The sequence below is a fragment of the Tyto alba genome, unplaced genomic scaffold (genome assembly GCF_018691265.1).
Source record: "Tyto alba isolate M040663 unplaced genomic scaffold, T.alba_DEE_v4.0 Super-Scaffold_21, whole genome shotgun sequence".
NCBI lineage: Eukaryota > Metazoa > Chordata > Aves > Strigiformes > Tytonidae > Tyto > Tyto alba.
In genome coordinates this window covers 3,235,661-3,254,741 of record NW_024881295.1, presented here as the reverse complement: position 1 = coordinate 3,254,741, position 19,081 = coordinate 3,235,661, and the positions used below count along the sequence as shown (strand labels likewise).

Here is a 19,081-nt window from a genome sequence, read left to right as displayed (position 1 = left end):
TAATAATAAAATAAATAAGAATTGAAATATTAAATAATAAGTGGTATTTTTGAAGCGACAAAGGCTGGCAGCTTCAAAAAGGAAACTGCAGTACGATGAAAATACTTGCATACTTGTACAGGTGTGATGGGCTGTATTGAAATCAATAATTCTAGGTGTGCATGTTCAGAACTGAGATGTCATTAGCTTAGTAGGGACTTAAAGAGCATGCCTATAACCATGGTACATCTTTTTATTTATATGTATCTCCTTTAAAGAAGTTATGTATAGTTAAGTTATGTATAGTTAAGAAACAATAAACTCAGGTAGTTCTTTTTCATACCTACTTGGGGGATGGAAGGAATAATAAGTTTGCCAAACAATGCTCCTGAATTGCAGATGTTTTGAACAGCCTTGCAGAAGAGTCTGTGTGAGTACAGATATACTTCTGACTGTGGTGTCTTTCAGAAATGCAGCCCATTCCCGATACTTAACTGGAAAGAGAGGAAGATAAATGAAAGCAGGCCACTGTCTGTGCCCTGGGTGGCCAAAGCATTTACAATGTATTCTGCAAGTAGTTGTGTGTATGATAATCTGACCATCTGGACCACTCAGATCGGATAATTGGCTGTTGCTCAGGATTTAATACAGAGCTCCTAATTAGGTAGACTCCTTTAATGCATATTTCACAAATGGAATGGTCCTTTAATACACCCTCTCAGTCCTTCCACTTTTGGCTATATGTGCAGCTTCTTGTCTATAATGCAATGCTGAAGGAATTGGAAACTCAAATAGTGAGGTCAATTGGTGCACATGCGGCCCACCCTTCAAGGTTAACAAAAAGCCGAAGCAAAGAAGTGCAGAGTGAGCAAGTAGATGATTACTGGCTGTGATCTAGTGTTGGAACTAGAGTTGGTCACTGACGTCTGTGCTGGAGGTACCTTGTCCTTGGAGGCCATTTACAACCTAAAGAAGTTTGACTGGAGGGATGGCTCCCAGGCTATTTTTCTAGAATGGCTGTAGTTCTTGAGCATTTGCTTTCCCAGCTGAATTTAAGATTCACTCTATTGCTGTTGTCTGGGGAGATATATATACACACACGTACCAAAGCTATGCATGTGTGCATGTATAAAAATTTTTATATATATATATATGCGCGTACGTACACACACACAGCTTGTTTCTATTGATACTAATTCCTCTAGAATATTTACAGAATGAGAACATGTAAGGCCAGATGTCGTAAAGGCTTACAGGGTAGAATGAGGTCAGGCAGCATCTGAAGCAGAAGCCCCTGAGGCACTGCAGTACCACAGACAAGCACTGTCAAATGTGGAACTCATTCAGAACAAAACGTTTTGGTTCAGTCAGTTTGATTTGGGAAGTTGTAAATCTTTTGGGAGAACAGAAGTCTTCCAAATTCAGACATGGAAATTGCATTTCCATCAAAAAACTTATTCTGACTGGAATTCCCCGACTGTCTCACCGGCTTACCAGTGTTAACCTCAAGTTCGTGACACAGATTCTGAAGGTTGGGAAGCATAATGGAAATGAAATAATTTTATTTTAAATGAACCACAGACTTTTTCCTAGGCTCAGTTAAAAGGACTGGGAAGGAAAAAAAAAAAAAAAAAGGGTCTTTAATTGACTGTGCAAACGTCTTGTGAGATATCCTAGGCTTAGTCTGAAAATACTGGAGAAACACTGTGTAGCCTCTGGGAATGAAACCTTCATTTATTAATTATTTTCCTTGGAGTTTCCCTTGTGGCATCATTATCAGCTTCATTAAAGTAAACCAAGTACAAGTGTCCTTGAGAGATCAGAAAAGAAAGACTGGTGAATCAATCTACTGTTCAAATGCTGTAGGACCCTAATCTATTATTGATAGGAAACATAAGAATAATCATAACATTTAGGGGCATAAGAATAATCATAACATTTATGTGCATTTCCTTCTTTAGCATTTTAGTGGCTTCTCAGTACATAATTGTGGGTAAGTAGATTCAGCCTCTGTAGAGGGCATAGAAGATTAGCAATAGGACACAACGTCTGTCTTAGATTCTTGAAAACAAATGAAGGGATTCAGTTAAGTAAGGGGGAAATAAAATCTGAAAGTCTTAATATACTGCTACAACCCACCCACCTTGGGGAGAAAAAAAAAAAAAGGAGACATAAAGTTTTGTTATCACCATATATAAGAATGGATCTTTTTAGATTTTCCTTGAATTATTTGATGATGATCACTGCATAACTCTATAGGTTTCCTGCATACAGCCATCTCCTTCAATGCTCTGTCTTTTGAGATGCAATGCAAGGTATTTCTGGAACTAGTTGACTGTTTCAGCAATACGGAGAAACACTTTTCAGTCACATGAAGCAAGAAACATTGTTCCTGCCTTCCCTGTCCCCCTGACTCGATCACCATAAAGAAGTTGTGGAGGGTACTGTTCAAATTTTACAGTGCTTTCTTGTGACACAGAAAGGCAAAATCACTTTCTCACAACACCATGAAGCAAATCTCATATGGCAGTTCCTCCCAGACTGGAAAGTAAATATACTATGCTGTTAAAGCTTCTTGTTTTCTTAGACAGAAGGTGAAAGTGGGGGAAGAGAACTGCAGCATTACAAGGATTGCCTGGTAAGAAGGCAAGAGATACTACAAATGTAGTGTCTCCCTGGATATGTAGGAGCAAATAAACCTTCCAATTATTTCTTATTCCTGGGGAAGACAAAAGTCCTGACTTGAGAGGCATAGTGCTTTGTATCTTTAGTGGTAACAGGGCTACCTATGTGGGCAGATAGGTCTGCTACACCTATGTCTTCTCTCTGGTAGAAAACACTAATGCTTGAGAGCAAGCCAGTTTTTCACCCCAATAAGCTTCACAAAGAAGCTATGGGAAAAGATCAGTCCACCCCATTTCAGTTACAGCACCACTAGAGGGGGAAAGAGTATGAAACATTTGTAAGTCAAAACATTTTCTGTTCCCATTATTTTTTATCATGATTTCTTTACTGTGCTACTGCCTGTATGGGATTGACTTTGCTTGTTCACAGGTAGAAAATGTAGTCTTGTCGTATTCTGTTGCTGCTGTACCTTGTTCTATGACAGAGATATAACTTACCAGTGGTGGTGGTGGTGAACAGGGAGTGACATTTAACGCCTCACCTACTCCAGACCTTCCATTATGCTGCATTGTGACCATGTAATTTATCAATACAAGAGATAGGGAACACATCTAAAGGGTTCAAGGTGCTAGTCCCTTAAGCCAAAAGGTGTAGGTATAAACCTGGATGTACTTTATGAGAATTTCACAGCATTACATGTCCAAATGTTATGAGTACTTGGTGGAGAATGACCATTAGACAGAAGTTTGTATCTGTAACTGATGCCACTAGATTTATTCACATCACACTGGAAGTGAAACACAGTCCATTTCGGGCCTAGCTGTAAGCCATAAGAAGCAAAGGTAACTCAGTTTGTTTGTAGTGATTTGGCTTCCATCTGTCATAAACGCTGCACCCAGACAACCAGGATGCAGGTGCTGAAGATGTACAGCTTGCTCATGTCCTGGGGGGTGCTTAGCTAGCTGCAAAGTACAGACTTTCCAGCTCCAAACCTCGTGACTGAAGTGCAAGAGTACAAATGCTGTTGACCAACCAGGGTAGTGCTGAGCTCAGCGCAGTGTTGTATTATTACTGTTCCCCCATCCCCAGCAGTTCACACAAGTACCTGTTCCTCTGCAGTTGTATTTACCCCTCTCCATTTACTGAAGTGCAGCTTCAGCTTTGAATAGTGTCTATTAACTGCAGTATTTCCTACTCCTTTATGGAAACTACCTGCACAAAACCTGCTTTATATAAAAATACTTATCTCTTATTCTCAGACTTTACTCTAGCCTCCTCACGTGCAACTCTGAATGGACAGAAGACAGCAAAATCAGCAAGAGACTCTTTTTCACCATACAACAGCAAATACCTCACAGTTCCTCAGAACCGGACTTCCTTGCACAACAGCAGGCTCAGTGGATCTTTTGAAGCACCAAGCTGTATGGAGTCCTTCAGCAGTTCTGTAAGTAGGATTTCATGTTTGTTCAATTACCTCGAATGCCTTTGAGATGAGGAAGAGGCCTGAATCTGGGTGAACAGAGCACAATACATTCATCCTGTGTGTTAGGCAAATCCACACTGTAACGGGCAAAGCAACTACGCAAGTAAACCAATACTACTGCTTTAAGTAGTTCAGTAGGCTCTCTTAGCGTACAGCAAGAACTAATTGCTACTGTAGTGGTCTCACCAAGCTTTTCTTAATTATTTGCTTTAGCTAAAATCCTACAGAGCAGGAATAGGTGTGTTGCTATTACGTCTAGTACAGGAAGACATCTGCAGGCAGATGACAAAATTGGCTATCCCTGTACAAACCCTGGGCCATCACGTGCCCAGGGATTAATGTGGACTGGATTGGAAGCTGGAAGTGTAGTGTGGATGTGGTTTTCAGAGCAGAGCTGTTGTTAGAGGAGACACCTCTAATATTGGCTATTAGAGGACTAGAATAAAATTGTCATGAAATGCCAATCCTACCTTTCTACCTCTTTTCTTATTGCTCGGTGTGCTGGATGATTGTCTTGGAAATGTCAAGAAGCAATCAATGTGGGACTGAAGACTGTGATTTAAATCACTGATTCTGACTTTTTCAATGGCTGTGAGAGGGGAGGATAAAAAGATCTTGATAGTTCCTTCAGTGACATTTTGGAAATTGCAACTTACTTATGTTCCTCCTTAATAAGATCTTCTTGTATCAGAATATCACATGATAAGGAAAGTACTGCAAATTTTGGGCCAAAAAATGTCCTTACTGAAATCTGTGTGAATTTTGATATGTTTTCTGTGCAATAGAAACCCATAATAATGAGGGTGGAATTTTGCTGCCAGGAATGAGGGAAAGAGTCAACAGAGAGGAAGGGAGAGGGGGGCATTGTTGTATCTCCTCATCCTATTATTCTGTGTAACCAGCAACATCAAATGTTGCTATGGTGCTCTCTCAGGTGGCTGGGATGTGGCAGCTGGCTATGAACAGTAATAAACAGGAAAACCTCTTAGTGACATTTCATGTTATTCAACCTCGTTGTTCACTCTCCCGCATTTTGTTTGTGCTTCTCATTTCTGCCCACACTTGCCAGTAAGGGAGGAGAGAATGTTTAGAGCTCATCTTCTCTAGAGCAGCTAATGCATTGCATTGTGCCAGTGACTTGGTGGTAGTGACATCATTACTTCTGTGCTGTATAGCGTGAAACTCTCTGGAAGAGAGTGTAGAAATCTGCAACGGGTTTTTCTACACTGTGGCAGAGATGGATCCAGGAGGGTTGCATGGACTGCCTGTGAGTACTACATGAAAACGTATCTAACTAGGAAATGGGGAATTGCAATAAAAAGCAGTGTCCCAAGCAGTTTTATATTCTGCCAGAATGTAGTGCTGAGTATAAGTTTAGATATGCCTAAAGGGACTATATATACACTTTACCCATAAAGTATGTGATAAGTGTAATGTGCAGAACAGCTTATTTGGTGATAATTTTGTGAAAGAATGAACGACGTAGTATGCATATAAAAGCAAGATTTATTTAGTGATATGGTGACTGAAAGCTACTTTGTGGGAAAGTAAGTGAAGCAAAGCAATGAAAAACAGGAATCTGGGAGATGTTCGGGTACATAATAATATACACATTTATATAATACCTTCAAAAATTCATTTTGTGTTAACAAATGAGAAAATTGCCATACAGCATGTTGGGTTAACTTTGCATTTAGGGCTACCAATGTATATAATGGAAGATGAGGTTGGGAGAGAAAGAAATCTGTAACCGGTACCTGTCAAGGTTTTGTTTGTATAGACACCTATGAGAACCATAAAAGTCTGGAATTGGGTTATGGGCTGATTGCTTTGGATCAGGTTGACCTCATTTGTTTGCTTGTATCTTGTTTCCCAGTCACTGGAGGGCTGGTGTCACTTTATTGAATGACACTGTAGAGAGCTCCATGAAGGGTTTTAGGCTACAGCATTGAGCTGGAAATGGCGGTTGGTAACAGTTTTGGAAAACATATGGGCTATCTTAGTGAACAAGAAGTGAACATGAATGCCTTGTGTTTGGTATCAAGAGTTCAGCATGGGTGCTGCCAAACTGCCGTCCAGGCTGGGATGTGATGGCAGGGGTTAGTTCTGGAGAAGCTTCACCCCAGAAGGGTTTGGAGGGTGGGGACGAGGAGGCAGGGATGAATTAAGGGGGGAGACTGATAGCAACATAATAGATCTGAATGATTTCCTTTTGCAGAGTTATTGGTCAGTCACACAGTCTTTTCATAATTCATCGATATTAACGCTGTTAGCCACCCATGTCAGCTAACATTGTTAGCCATCCATGGGGTGTATCTTCTCTAATCCCTGGTATTTTCCAAAGCGTTTCTGTCCAGCCTTACCATTCTTGCCCTTGTACTACGCTGAGGATATTTCTCCCATTCTAGCTCAGATCAGTTTCTTCCCTTTCTTCCCACATAGTCTTTTCTTCCCTCCCCTGCCCAGTTTTGCTCCACAGCACATCCTTTTTCATATCCCAGTCTGTCACGTGAGCCTGATTCTCACTCATCCATCCCATTTCAAAATGCATCTGTCTTCACCTGTATGGTCTGTGTCCATGCAGGACAGAGAGACAGAGTTGGTATGTATCTCTGTACTGGCCCGTCAGGTAGGCATCCCATGCACTGGGATGAGGCCACTATCTTTAACGACTCTCATTTATTTACGGTCAGAGGACATCAGCGTGACTTAATCTGATCTGCAAAGTGCATGTTTGTGGGTCATACCTACCCTTGGCTGACCTCCAGTTTTGACTCTGTGCAGCTTTACATGCTTGTATGGAGACAGACCATTGGCCTGCCTTCTTCTTGGACTTTTTGGCTTTCTTGTCTGTGAGACTTGTGTGTTTTTCTTCCAGATTATAAACAACTACCTGGACAGGACACAAGGAGGAGAGGCTGTGGACAAGGTGTCCCCAAGCGGCATGCATTTCAGGGACAGCAAGAGAAAGGTCGACTATGTGTTAACCTACCACTACCGGAAGCGTCTCGCTCGTCACCCACCTGGTGCGGGCTCACCAAAGCCGATGCGCGGATCTTCCTCCTCGGCCCTGGTTTCGAATGGAGGGACCAGGAAGGGCCGCGCTGAGCTGCAGCGGCAGGCCAGCGGCCGGTGTGCCCCGCAGGAGCGGCCGGGGCCTTCGCGAGAGGAGGTGATCGAGCTCGGCCCGCCGGATGTCCTGGAGGAGGAGAAGCGGCTGCAGCGGGAGGAGTATGAACGCAACCTGGTGGAAGCAGGGCTGGAGATAGAGAAAGACCCTGAGGTAAGAGGGGGAGAGTTGCTCCTCATGCGCAGCACGGGGTGCCCTGATGGGTTATGGCCACTTCGGTGTCAGAGGTGTGTGGGACATCACCGTGGCTGGGCCGTGCCGGCAGGACAGCCCGGCAGTGACCGGGTGCCCAGAGCACGGCTGCTCGCTCTCCCTGCTGACAGGTAGGGCCCGGCCTGGCCTGCCTTCCTTCCTGCCTTGCATTAATGTTAACTGAGAGGTCAATCACACCTATGCTGTCTCTTAAAAGCAGAAATATGTGCCGCTTTCCTTCTAACACAAGCTCCCTGATCCCCCCACCATTGCTTCTGCAGCCTCAGCAAGTGCTAGTCTGTCCTGAAGCTGTGTCTCGTGGCTAGGTTGAGGGGCTAATCCTGAAGACAGCTTGTTACTGCTGAACAGTAGTTTAGTATTGAAGATCCCTGGGTCAAATGCTGCCACCATGGCAACCTCCAATTAGGGATCCGCAGAAATATGTTGTGCAAGCTATTTTATACATCCCTAAATTGTGGTGTGAAGCCAAGAAAGTGGCAGGGGTGTTTCTTTGTTGCTTGGTTCTTACTGCCTGGGAGATATGTAGTTGTTATTGTTGTTTAATGCACTACTGAGTAGCTATTTTAGTTTTACTTCAGTAGAAAACATATTTCTTTATGTAAATGTTCTTATGGTATGCAGTGAATACACTTTTCTTAAAAGAAAAAAATGTTTACATTTTAATATTTTTACAGTGAAGAAAGGCTCTCTTAAATAATTTTCTGGAATACATAGCATTGTTAAGAAATTTCAGATTTCCTCAGAGTAATTTGGTGATTTTCAGTGTGACTCTTAACTTTCTTCCCAGCCATACGTAAGTTTTGTGTCATTTCTTCATTCCACCCACAAAATGAACAGCTCCTATGCTGCAACAAGAGAACCTCCCAGCCTTCAGCGTATTTATTCTTACCACATGTGCATGATGTTGGTTAGTGCTATGGTTGTATCAGTTGGGAGTTGTGGTTAAGTTACTTGACTGCAGCCAGTTGGTCAACTGAACACCGGTCTTCCAAATCCCATGTTGATATACTGAGTGCTGTGCCTCTGGACCTCTTTGAAAGCCATGGATATTTATATTCATTGATGAGAAGTCGCCACTGAGTTCTACTTTTAGGTGCTCTATTGTTTTTGAAACTGAATTTGAGAAACTTAGGGCTCCTTTTCACAGGTGCTGAGAACTTATAGCTCATACTGCTTTCAGTGCAACCAATCAACACTTCCAAAACATGGACAAAATCACAGATTGAATCTGAAAACTTGAGTCTAGCTGACTTGGCATAACATACACACATTAAACCACTGGCAGGAATAGAAAGATGTAGAAAGGCCTTTTGACTCAACATTTTCCTTGCTCAATTTGCTGAGTTGCAGGTGGCTATGGGTTGTATTTCATTGCACAGCCTAGCTGAGCTATCCTTGCACTGAACAGAAAAAAGTGATCTCAGATCCTGATTCTTTTATGCTAAGCATTGGGGTTAAGGTTCAATATTGCTAACACATTACTATCTTACTGCTATGATTTTTATAACCTAATTGCATAAAACCCATGAGAACAGCTGTTTTTGGAGACTTCTTTCAGTTCAGAATTTCATCAGAATCTGAAAAGTCTAGCAGGAGATTTGGATGTGATTATTCAACTCATTACTTACCCAAAGCCCAGCTGGATTCAGATTCAGGTTCAGACCCCTTCCAAGTGATGATGTGTGCTCTTAAAGAATATACAAAGTAATAAGCGATGTCACAGAGAGCTCATCAAGAAAAAACTTTTTGTCATGGTTTTCCTTCTGAAAAGGCTTTTTGTGAATGAAATGGAAAGTTTTGAGGAAATTATTTGGTGACCAGATCTTTTACTGGAAAAATTAATTGATTCTGGTAATTACAAAAATTGCAATCCCATCACTTCTCAATCTGTATATGTGTACATATGTAGTCACTCCTGCTGCCACCCCCCCCGTCCCCCCCCCAACATACAAGCTGTCTAATCAAAAGGAGAAAATGTTTTTCCCTCTAGAATTTCCTGAGAAACTGGAAAGGACTTTGCATTATCCTTTTTCTTCCCTGCCCAAGACATGTGGCTTTTACTTCCTTTTCTGTTTCTTACTTCACTGTTCTTTTTCTCTTTTTAGTTAACTACTGATAAAATATGCGGAGGTTGCTGTCTGTTACCTCGCTGTGAATTTTATAGAACATGCTGATCTGGCAGGTGTGAAGGGTACAGCTAGCCTTATATGTTGATTAAAATTGTATGTTGAACTGATATGAGAACAACATATGATTTTAGTCCTGGGAAAAACATGTATCTATAGGTTCACTAAACTCCTGAACAGTCTTACACACAGTATGCTGTATTTTTGGTGTATAACACAGGAGACTTTCAACTGCTACATTTCTCATGGTTTATGCTCAACATGTATGTTTGTTTTGTTTTGGTTTTTTTTTTTTTTTTTTGTTTTTTTTTTTTTTTGTTTTTTTTTTTTTTTTTGTTTCAGTTCTAGTATAGCAAATGGATATTTTTCATATAGTATTATTGGAAGTTGAGACATATTCTTTAATACATATCTCACTTTTGCCACATGTTCTGGACCAGATCCTAAGATGAGTCTAATCTGCTCAGAGGGCTGACTCCAAAGGTAACTAAAAACAGTCCTCTGTGCTGCAGCTCCTGTATGAGGGATTAAACTTTTCGACCCTTGGTTAGAACAGGCCTTGGTTTCTCTACCTTATGTCACCTGCATATGGTCTTACTAAGAAAAATATTAATTTAAGAACAATAGGATATCCTCAACATAATCTCTTTCTTGAAACAGCATCAGTTTTTACTTGAAGTAGCAGCAATAGAAAGGAAGAGAGCAAAAGGGTATCTGCTCTGTCTCTGGTCTTCAATGAATGTCTCTGTGCTATCCTTTCTAGGTGGCCTATAGTAACTATACAGCTAAAAAGATTATCTTTGATAGGGCCTGTGTAGTTCTGGCTGTAGTTCTGGCTCTTGTTAACCTTGTTGCTTGAACAAAAAAATCCAAAACAAACAAAATCAAAAAAAGCATCAATCCATTGTGCTCTTTCTATCGATATTGTGGGAGTCATGAAGCATATACTCATCCAGTAATACAGCTGATTCATCATTTAATGTCTGCTAAGGGCATCTGTCTTTGGCTGGAAAGTTGCTTAATTTATGATCTAGGTTACCCCTACTTTGCAGAGACTGTAAGTTTGATTAACCCAAATGAACTAAGTACAGAATCTTTTGCATCAGGCTACTCAGTCTACTAACCTCACAGGTTATTGGAGTTCCTCTAGAAGTTGTTTTTGTAGGCTAGAATTATTTAGACGTCTAGAAGTTTTTTTCTAGGAACATGAGATAGCATCATGGCAATTTAAAAAAAATCTTAATTTCTACAACTATCTGTTTGAAAAAGTGTGAATTTCTATGATGTTAACATGTTTGTAAACATATGATGTTAATATGGTTGTTATATGCTGAATCACTATGGACAAACCTCTTTCTCATTTGTATTGTCAATTTATTGCATAAAAGAATAGAGAAAAGAAACAAATGAAGATATATAATTTGTATGTGGAGAGGGGAGTATTACTCTTGATTTTGTGGAATACAGGCAAGATTTTGGTCTGTCTCCATACTCACCCAGTTATTATTTGTGGATTTGGGATTTTTTTTTACTAGTTTTCAACTTCCTTGTAACTTTCTATCATTTGTTTATTACTATCCTCCAGAGAAACTTTGTTCTAACTTAATATATACCTTTTGGGTTTTTTTGTTTTCCTGTTTTTAAACTGAGATATTTTGCATGTCCAAGACAAAGTACACAATGAAGACAATGGACATTAAGATGAATGTTACAACTTTTTCCTCTATAATGTGACACTGAGTACCCATAATAATGGGTGGTCGTAATGAGATTTGATAACTAGTTCAGTCTGTTCTCAATTAATCTGATAATTTCTCTATGGATCTGATCTAAGAGTGGTAAAACAAGAGTTGACATCATCTTTCAATAATACAGAAAACACTATAGACACAAAATAGAAATGCATTTTTCCTTTGTTAGGGAAACAAGTCTATATTATTACCATGCTACCTGGTAAAGTCATACCTGATATATAGCACATATACGTGTTATATAACCAATACTGCCACCATCAACTTTCAGTCTTGATGTTCTGTGTATCAGAGAGCACAAGTGGCAGATCAAGTTTAGGGAGCTTTTTAGATGGTTATCTTCTTTTCATTTAGGTGGTCCAGTGTAGCCTGTGCCATTAAAACAACTGAATTAGCAAAATTTAGGGCTACGTGGAAGTGATATTTGATGGAAAGAATGGGACAGAAGAGGAAACTCCCTATTCACATCTGATGTCAGCATCATAGCAACACAGAACTACTATTCTGTATAGTTTACTACAATTAAAATAATGTTTTCACCTTTGACTGGCCTGCTAGACCAGCCTACAGAGTTGGATAAAATAAGCCTGGTGTTGACTCTTGCATGTGTATGTGGAATTATCTACCTTGTACTAAATAATATTACATAGCGACTAATACAGACCCCAATAATACAGATCCTGTAAGCACCTGTGCCAATCCACATGGTGCTAAGCATTTGCAGGATTTGCTTCCTCTGCTTCAAAGTAATAGTTAAAAGTACAGTAAAACTATTTATTCCAAGATGCCCACGGCAGAACCCAGATATTTTGGCGTGTCTTTGTAAACTGGAAAGGAATGCCAGCAGGTCACATTTACTCTTGTGTGGCTGCCAAAGCCATGACAGTCATCTCCAAATAAACCCTATTTAACACTAGTGGAACAAGCCAAATTTTGCACTGGATAAACAAAGAATTGCCTGAGATAGGGCCACCTTAAGAATATCATAAAATATTCCACCTTGATTCCCAGGAAGGGCAATAAATATCACTGACATTGCAGGCAGTTCTTGGGGTTGAATTTTTTTTTTTTTTTTTTTTTTTTTTTTTTTATTCCTGGGGAAACTGATTGTTGTGTTTCACCTAAAGTGGAGCACCAGCAGTTCTCTTAAATTTAAGTGTATGTCTGCTTTAATGACTGCAAATGCAATGTGCACTGTATTCAATTAGTATTATGTATGGGAAAGCATAATAGGAATAGAATAAGAAGACATGGGAGATGCACCTTGGCATTCTGACAAAGTAGGATCATTTTCGAGCACACTGGAAATGAAATGCACTTTGATAAATAACATTTAGGAAATGAAAATATCTTTTAAGAGGAAGATCATGACAATTTTAAAACCAAGTGTAAATTGCCCTCCAAGAAGCTCATCTAACTTGAATTTTAGAGCTGACAGAGTTTTAAGGATGTCTCATTAAACTCCATTCCTTACATTACACTTTGAGGGAAGGAAGCCCTTGAAGCCCTTGGGGTTTTCTGTGTATCTGCTTATGCGGTACTGTTGATAGCAACACTACTGTTGATGGTGGTTGTGACTGGATTTTTCTGCTTGATATTCCAAGGTATGTTTTTGAATTTTTGTGAAAAAACCCCCAAACCTAAAACCAAAACCAAACAACCTCCACTCCCAAAATAACCAACCCAGCCCCTCCCCAACCTGAGCCAAAGAAAAGCTTGTAGTGCTGCAGCTAGATTTTTATCTATGGGATTAATTGTATTTTTTGTTACATTAAGGTGCTCCCCATTTTTCAGTGGGAGAAGGCTTTATCTTTTATCTTCTGTCAGCTGTAAAGGACAAGAGTAGCCAAACTAATATCATGGTAAATTATTCAATGCAAAGAGGCTTTTTCTTTCTCTGTCTCCTCCTATCCCCAACTCTAGCTGAGGATGTTTCTGCTGAGCAGTGCCATCAATGTTCTTACTATGTGAGTTTTTTTTCTCCTGTCTGCTACATTCCCTAACATCACATTTATGTTATATGTAGCTCATTTTAATGTTAATGCTTTTCACTGTGGAAAAATGGAATGGCCAAGACTTTAATTTATTTGGATAGATCTTTTTTTTCCTTGACAAAACATTTTTTTTTTGGTATAAAATATTTCAACTTTTAGTTAAAATGTTATGGATATTTCTTATCTTAGTAGTAATTAAGAGCCTGAATAAATGATGTCTTTTTTCAAAATCTATCAATGTTATTTGTGGATAATTCCAAGGAAAGCATCTCATGCTCTTAGTACACGTGAGACATCTTGCACATACTCAGTGGACTGTTGTAGTCGTCTCAAAATGTTCATTCATCTAAAGTGCAGAGGAAAGCTTAATAGTAGCTAACATTAATTTTAAAAGGATAGAGAAATTTAATATGAGCCCAAGACCTTTATCCATGTTAATGAATGCCTCCTGAATCCAATCAGGATGCATACAGAGTAATGTAGTGTTGGAAGCAGACTGGGGTCTTTTGTGCTCTAGGCCTTTGGACTTTGTATTTCACTCTCTCTTAGTACAGCACTTGGATCAAGGCGATACTTCTTTGGGGGCCTCTTAGTGTACCAATTATATAAATATTTGATGGTTATTTTTCAGCAGCTCTAGTTACAGAAGCATTAATCAGCTAAAACATGTTCTTCTCCTGTATGTTACTTATATGGGGCTGAAATGTAATACACAGCTCTTATAAAATTAAAGTTGAGCAGGCAAGGCAAGGTTTTCGATGACAGAGAAGTGGATGTGTTGAAAATATTGGCAAGTTGATTAACTATTTAAGAGGAAATTATGCCTCCATTTTAGAGAGGATTTTGAGTAGCCCCATGGGAGTTAGCTGTGGTTTAATCAGTATTAAAATAATGATCCATGATAACAGGTGGCTGGGTTAGAATGACTGTGCAGTCAAAGCTGAAAAGTCCATACTGTGAATCCTGTTTTTTAATGATTGTGTTGTGACTTGAATAGGTGAATGGGCAGACAGACTCACTCTGTGTATTTTAATTAACATCCAGACACTTAATGCTTGTCTATTATGTACCTTAGTCATAATGGCTTCCCAGGGATTTAGAGAAAATTGGAGAGATGTACAAAAATGGGCCTGTATGTTATCAATAACATTTATAGAGCTCTTGAGTCAGCAGTGATAAAGCTCATAAACTGTCTGCAGGTTGGGAAATAGAGGTAAAATTTTTTTGAATTTCAGATGTTAGTAGATTTGGGTTGTGCATTCTAGTGATACTTACAATGGGATCTGGGCAAGAAGCATCCTATTTTTACATAACATTGTTTCTGGTAGAAATAGAAAATAGCCTCCTGAATTTGTGTCTTCATTTCACTGTATCCTGTGCTGAGTTCTGTCACCTGCTGGAGGAACTAATTCCATTTCTACAAACTGCTAGATAGATGAGAAGCCCACAGAAACGGCTTATACATCTCTGCTAGGCTATAGCAGGGAGAGAACCGGACACTTGTAGGATAGAGGATGAAAAGTAACAAAAGCATCTGCTTGGCTTGTTCACAGATGAATCCATGAAAATATTTTTAATTATCAGTGGCCTTGTTTGCAGCAGAAATTTTAATCTGCAAATTAAATCCATGGAGACAATTTGAAGAGCAATAGAAGGAGCCCTGAGGGATGCTGCACTGCATTGACGATACTACAGTAGCTAGACTGCTGGCAGGGGAGACTCGGAGTCTGAAGTAATGATAATATCTGTAAGTTGTTTAGGCCAGTGCAGCTTGAATAATATTTTTGTGAAAATAGTATAAAATATTACATAGTTTGGGGATTTTGGTCTTGGGATTTGTTGATTTTCTGACCTTATTAAGGACAGAAATCATGTTGCTGCTAATCGAGGTGAGGAATCCGCTCTTACAGGTGCTGGGTGAGGACTGCCCCAACTGCAGTACCTGCTGCCTGATTCATCTCAACCTATTCTTTGGCAGAAGAAATCCTGAATTTCACAAATTCTTTTGTAGGGGAAACAAGACTTTCTTTGCTTTGCTGTCCCCAGACAACTGCTGACTTTGTCTATAGCAGCAAACAGCCCTACAGGTATCTCTGATACCAAAGGAGTGATCACTTCTTCATTTCTGCTGATTGAATAATTGCTGTATGATTTTGCTATTTTTTGGAGGCATTGCTTCTTAGTCATGGTTTCACATCTCAGACAAAGGAAAGCAAGGAGGTCTGCCTGCAACTCCTTTCATAAGTGAGAGATGTTGAGAATTCTATCTGTGAGTGCATGCAACACTGCTCCCTGTTTTTAATATGTTGCTTTTATACATATATACATTCATTTATGTACTGTTTTATGTTATTGTTATAAAAGATCTGAGCTAAGATGGTGCCTCTCCGTTCTTCCCTCATGCTTTTTGGTCTGTATGAAAGCAGATCAAAAGGCATTTGCTGTTTGAAAACTCTGTGTCTCAGAGACAAAAAATGAGAAACAAGGACAACAAATTGATTTTGCTTAAGTTGACGGAAAAAATAGGGAATAGGATTTGTTCTCAAGTCACTTATTTCTCTACTGAAGATGAGAATGGGACATGTCTTCCAGTGAGCAGGGACAGCATTCTATTCCAGAGCCAAAGAGAGCAATTCAGATGTGTCATGCCTTCTCAACATTGGGCAAAACAACAGTTTCAAGTGAAGCAATGAATGGTTTCTTTGAAAGGGACCTTACACCACTGCTACTTTTTTTTTTTTTTTTGGCCTCTGATGCAACGGGCTATGGAAAAGCCTTCACTGTCCAGAGCTTCTGGATTGTTATAGCAAGCATCAGTCCAATGTTATTTTTTTCTCAGCTTACAAATAAAAGCAAAATCTGGACCATTTCTATGGAAATGACAATGAATATTCTTGAATGGTTTAGTTGGGAGTGAGGATAGAGAAGGAGTTAGGAATTAAAACAGGAATGTCAGAGAGAGAGAGAGAAAGAACTAAATAAACAAAACCTGCAAGAACATGAAAAGTAAAATCCTTTCAACCAACCAGTGGCACAGTGGCACTTGTGCCAAGCAAATGTCATAAAGTGGCATTCACCAGCTTCTGCCATCTCAGATTTGGGAATGGATCCCAGCAGAGGAGAGGCTGGGGGGTACCTCACTATGGAAACTAGTCTTTGAAGGATAAGACTGTCTTATGGGAAAAAACCAACTGTTTGTGTATGTGTGGAGTGAGGGGCTGGAATTTGCTATCCTTTAGCATATTCAGGGAAAGGTAATGTAAATAATGACTCGGGCTTATGGGTTTCTTTTTATATGTTTTTGACAATCTGATGGTCTTCCTGCTTTACTGATGACTTTAATGGCTGTGTGTGTCATTCTGCTCAAATTTAAGGTGTCAAAAGGTCTGTTGCTTGTGACATGACTAGACAGGCAAGCATATTTCTCTGGAAAATAGAGCCATGATAGGAATAGAATTATTCCCTTCCAGATGCACAACTAGGCATTTTATGGTGTGTACATTTTAAAAGGTTATGTTGTATACTAGAAGCAGGAATTTTGGAATGAAAACTGGATTCATATTCAAGCTGTTAAACATGCATAGTGGAAAGGTCTTTTAAAGAAAGAAAGAAAAAAAAAATTCTCCCTTAGAAATCAGAATGTCCTTTTCAACACAAACTGTTTCTTACATCCTTTATAGACCTAAGTTTTAGGTAGGGGCTGAGCTCCAACAATTTGGTAGTAGTCTGTGTGGATGAGCACAGATTTAGTGGGGGGAAAATGTCATATAAAGAGAGATTAATTAACTGTCCCACTTTTACTGCAAGTTGAGAAGAATCTAAAGATATATTTATGTTAAAAAATGGAGGGAGAAGTGAAGAGCGTGGTTCACTGCTCTATGTGCTGGGTCTGTATGGGATCTGAAAAGGAGTCTGGTTTTTACTTACATTTGAACTGTGCTGATGGTGACTGGGGTCATCTATATCTTCCGTAGCTTGGGGACGCTCTGTTATTTTTCATCTGTCAAAGGATGTGCTTTGGCCACTGGAAACAGCAGAAATACAACTCTTCTCCAGTCAAACTCTTCTCGAGTTTTCCTGTCCATTTCAAGTATGGCACAAATTTACTGTGCAAATGTCATGTTACCTGAGAACTCCACCTATTTGTATCACCAGAGGTAGCATTATGGAGTGAACTACTGTGTCACTTCTTAACTTTTTCAGTGAAAAGGAGTTAGGGTTGGTCTATGTGATCCCATTTAATGAATGGATTTTTTAGAGTGACAATGTCATTCAAAGGAAAATGGGAGAAATCAGAAACCAGACAAGGTTTTTGAAGGCCTGATGTATTCTATTTCAATGTAAGAGTGAATATGTTTGATGGTACCTGAATGAGAGCTTCTGAATCTTGTTTATAATTTCAAAAATATTAATCATCTAGTTGCTTTTAGCAGTAGGAGCTGTTGGATGTATAGTACTTGGGAACACTGCAGCGCTTCGTATTTCTAAAAATAGTTTCAAGAAGCTGCATTTTCAATCTGGTAAGGGTTGCATTTGTTTTCCATTTTTAAGAAAAAAACAGAAAAAATTCATAATAATTCAGAGCCACCATGATGGCATCTGCATTGTTACAGTGTTATGATGCATTCAGGCAACTGCTCACAGAAGTTCCTCTCTCCGTTCCAGAATGACCTGGCAGGCCTATGTAGATGAAGGCAGGGCTCTTGTGATTCTGCAGGAACCATCACTTCCCTCTCCACTGTGGTTTGGGCTATGTACTGTAGTAGTCTGTCCCTCAAAGGGACTTGGCTTGATAAGCATTTAACATACCACAGGTTGGGACTTCTGGAGGAGAAAAGACTTTCAGCTACAGCTTAGTCAAACTGAGATTGGTTCTGTGTATAAACCATGGTTCTTCTAATGCCTACATCCTGAAAAAAAAGGAAACTGCAATATGTAAGCCTTATAGAAGGTTGTAATCAGATTGTTTTAAGCTAGAAGCATTTTTGTTAGTCATTGTAAGGTCTTTCAAATTGTATGACAATATGATCATATGATTCAGAACTGTATCACATATTTTTTTCTGTTGTTCCAGATCAGCAATTACTTTGGCCTGAATAGAACAATGTGGAAAAAAAAATTTAACGGAGTGGCATCAGGCTGCACAATTCCCATTAACATTAATGGGAGTTAGGTGACTAAATCCCCATGCACAGCACGGAAAATTTACCCTTCACGGTGAATTATCTTCTTGATACACAAGGTTGATAACTGTGTTTACATTAGTAAGCCTCCTTTATGTGTACAGGTATGTGTTCATGGTGACAGGCCAAGAAAAAATTCATGTAGTATCTAGATATTGATTTCTGTGAAGTTATTCCAGGTTACAATTAATGTAAGAATGATTTAATCACCTGAAACACAATAGTTTGACAAAGTTATTAAGTCTTTCATAACGCGTTAAAAACAAAGTTTCAACTCCAAAGCAGGTTCTGTAGATCATTAGTTTTTCTGTATTTATATGTAATTGTTTCTATCCCTTTCTGGCCTTACCCATCTCCCATTATCCCAGCTCATTTGTAAGTTGTAAACCCCTGATGCATGTCTTAAACTTTTGGTGTTCCTACTCTTTTTTCAACTCTCATATTCCATACTTCATTTTACAGGCTTGGAATAATCATTCTTTGATTGCATCTTAACATTTACACATGTTTATCTGCCACTGAACCCTGTTAGGTAATCAAGACAAAGTAGCATCCTAAAGATAATGTACCTATGGGAGGTCACTGGAAGGCTACTGC

General features: G+C 39.4%; 1 protein-coding gene across 1 annotated transcript in view; it reads left to right on the top strand.

Moving 5' to 3' along the window:
• ANO2 (anoctamin 2) overlaps positions 1 to 19,081 on the top strand; it is a 193,628-nt gene that overhangs the window by 3,440 nt on the left and 171,107 nt on the right. The window contains exons 2-3 of the mRNA XM_032995065.2: positions 3,864 to 4,048; positions 6,966 to 7,370. Of these exons, the coding sequence (XP_032850956.2) occupies positions 3,864 to 4,048; positions 6,966 to 7,370 (590 nt within the window). The remainder of the gene's footprint in view (positions 1 to 3,863; positions 4,049 to 6,965; positions 7,371 to 19,081) is intronic.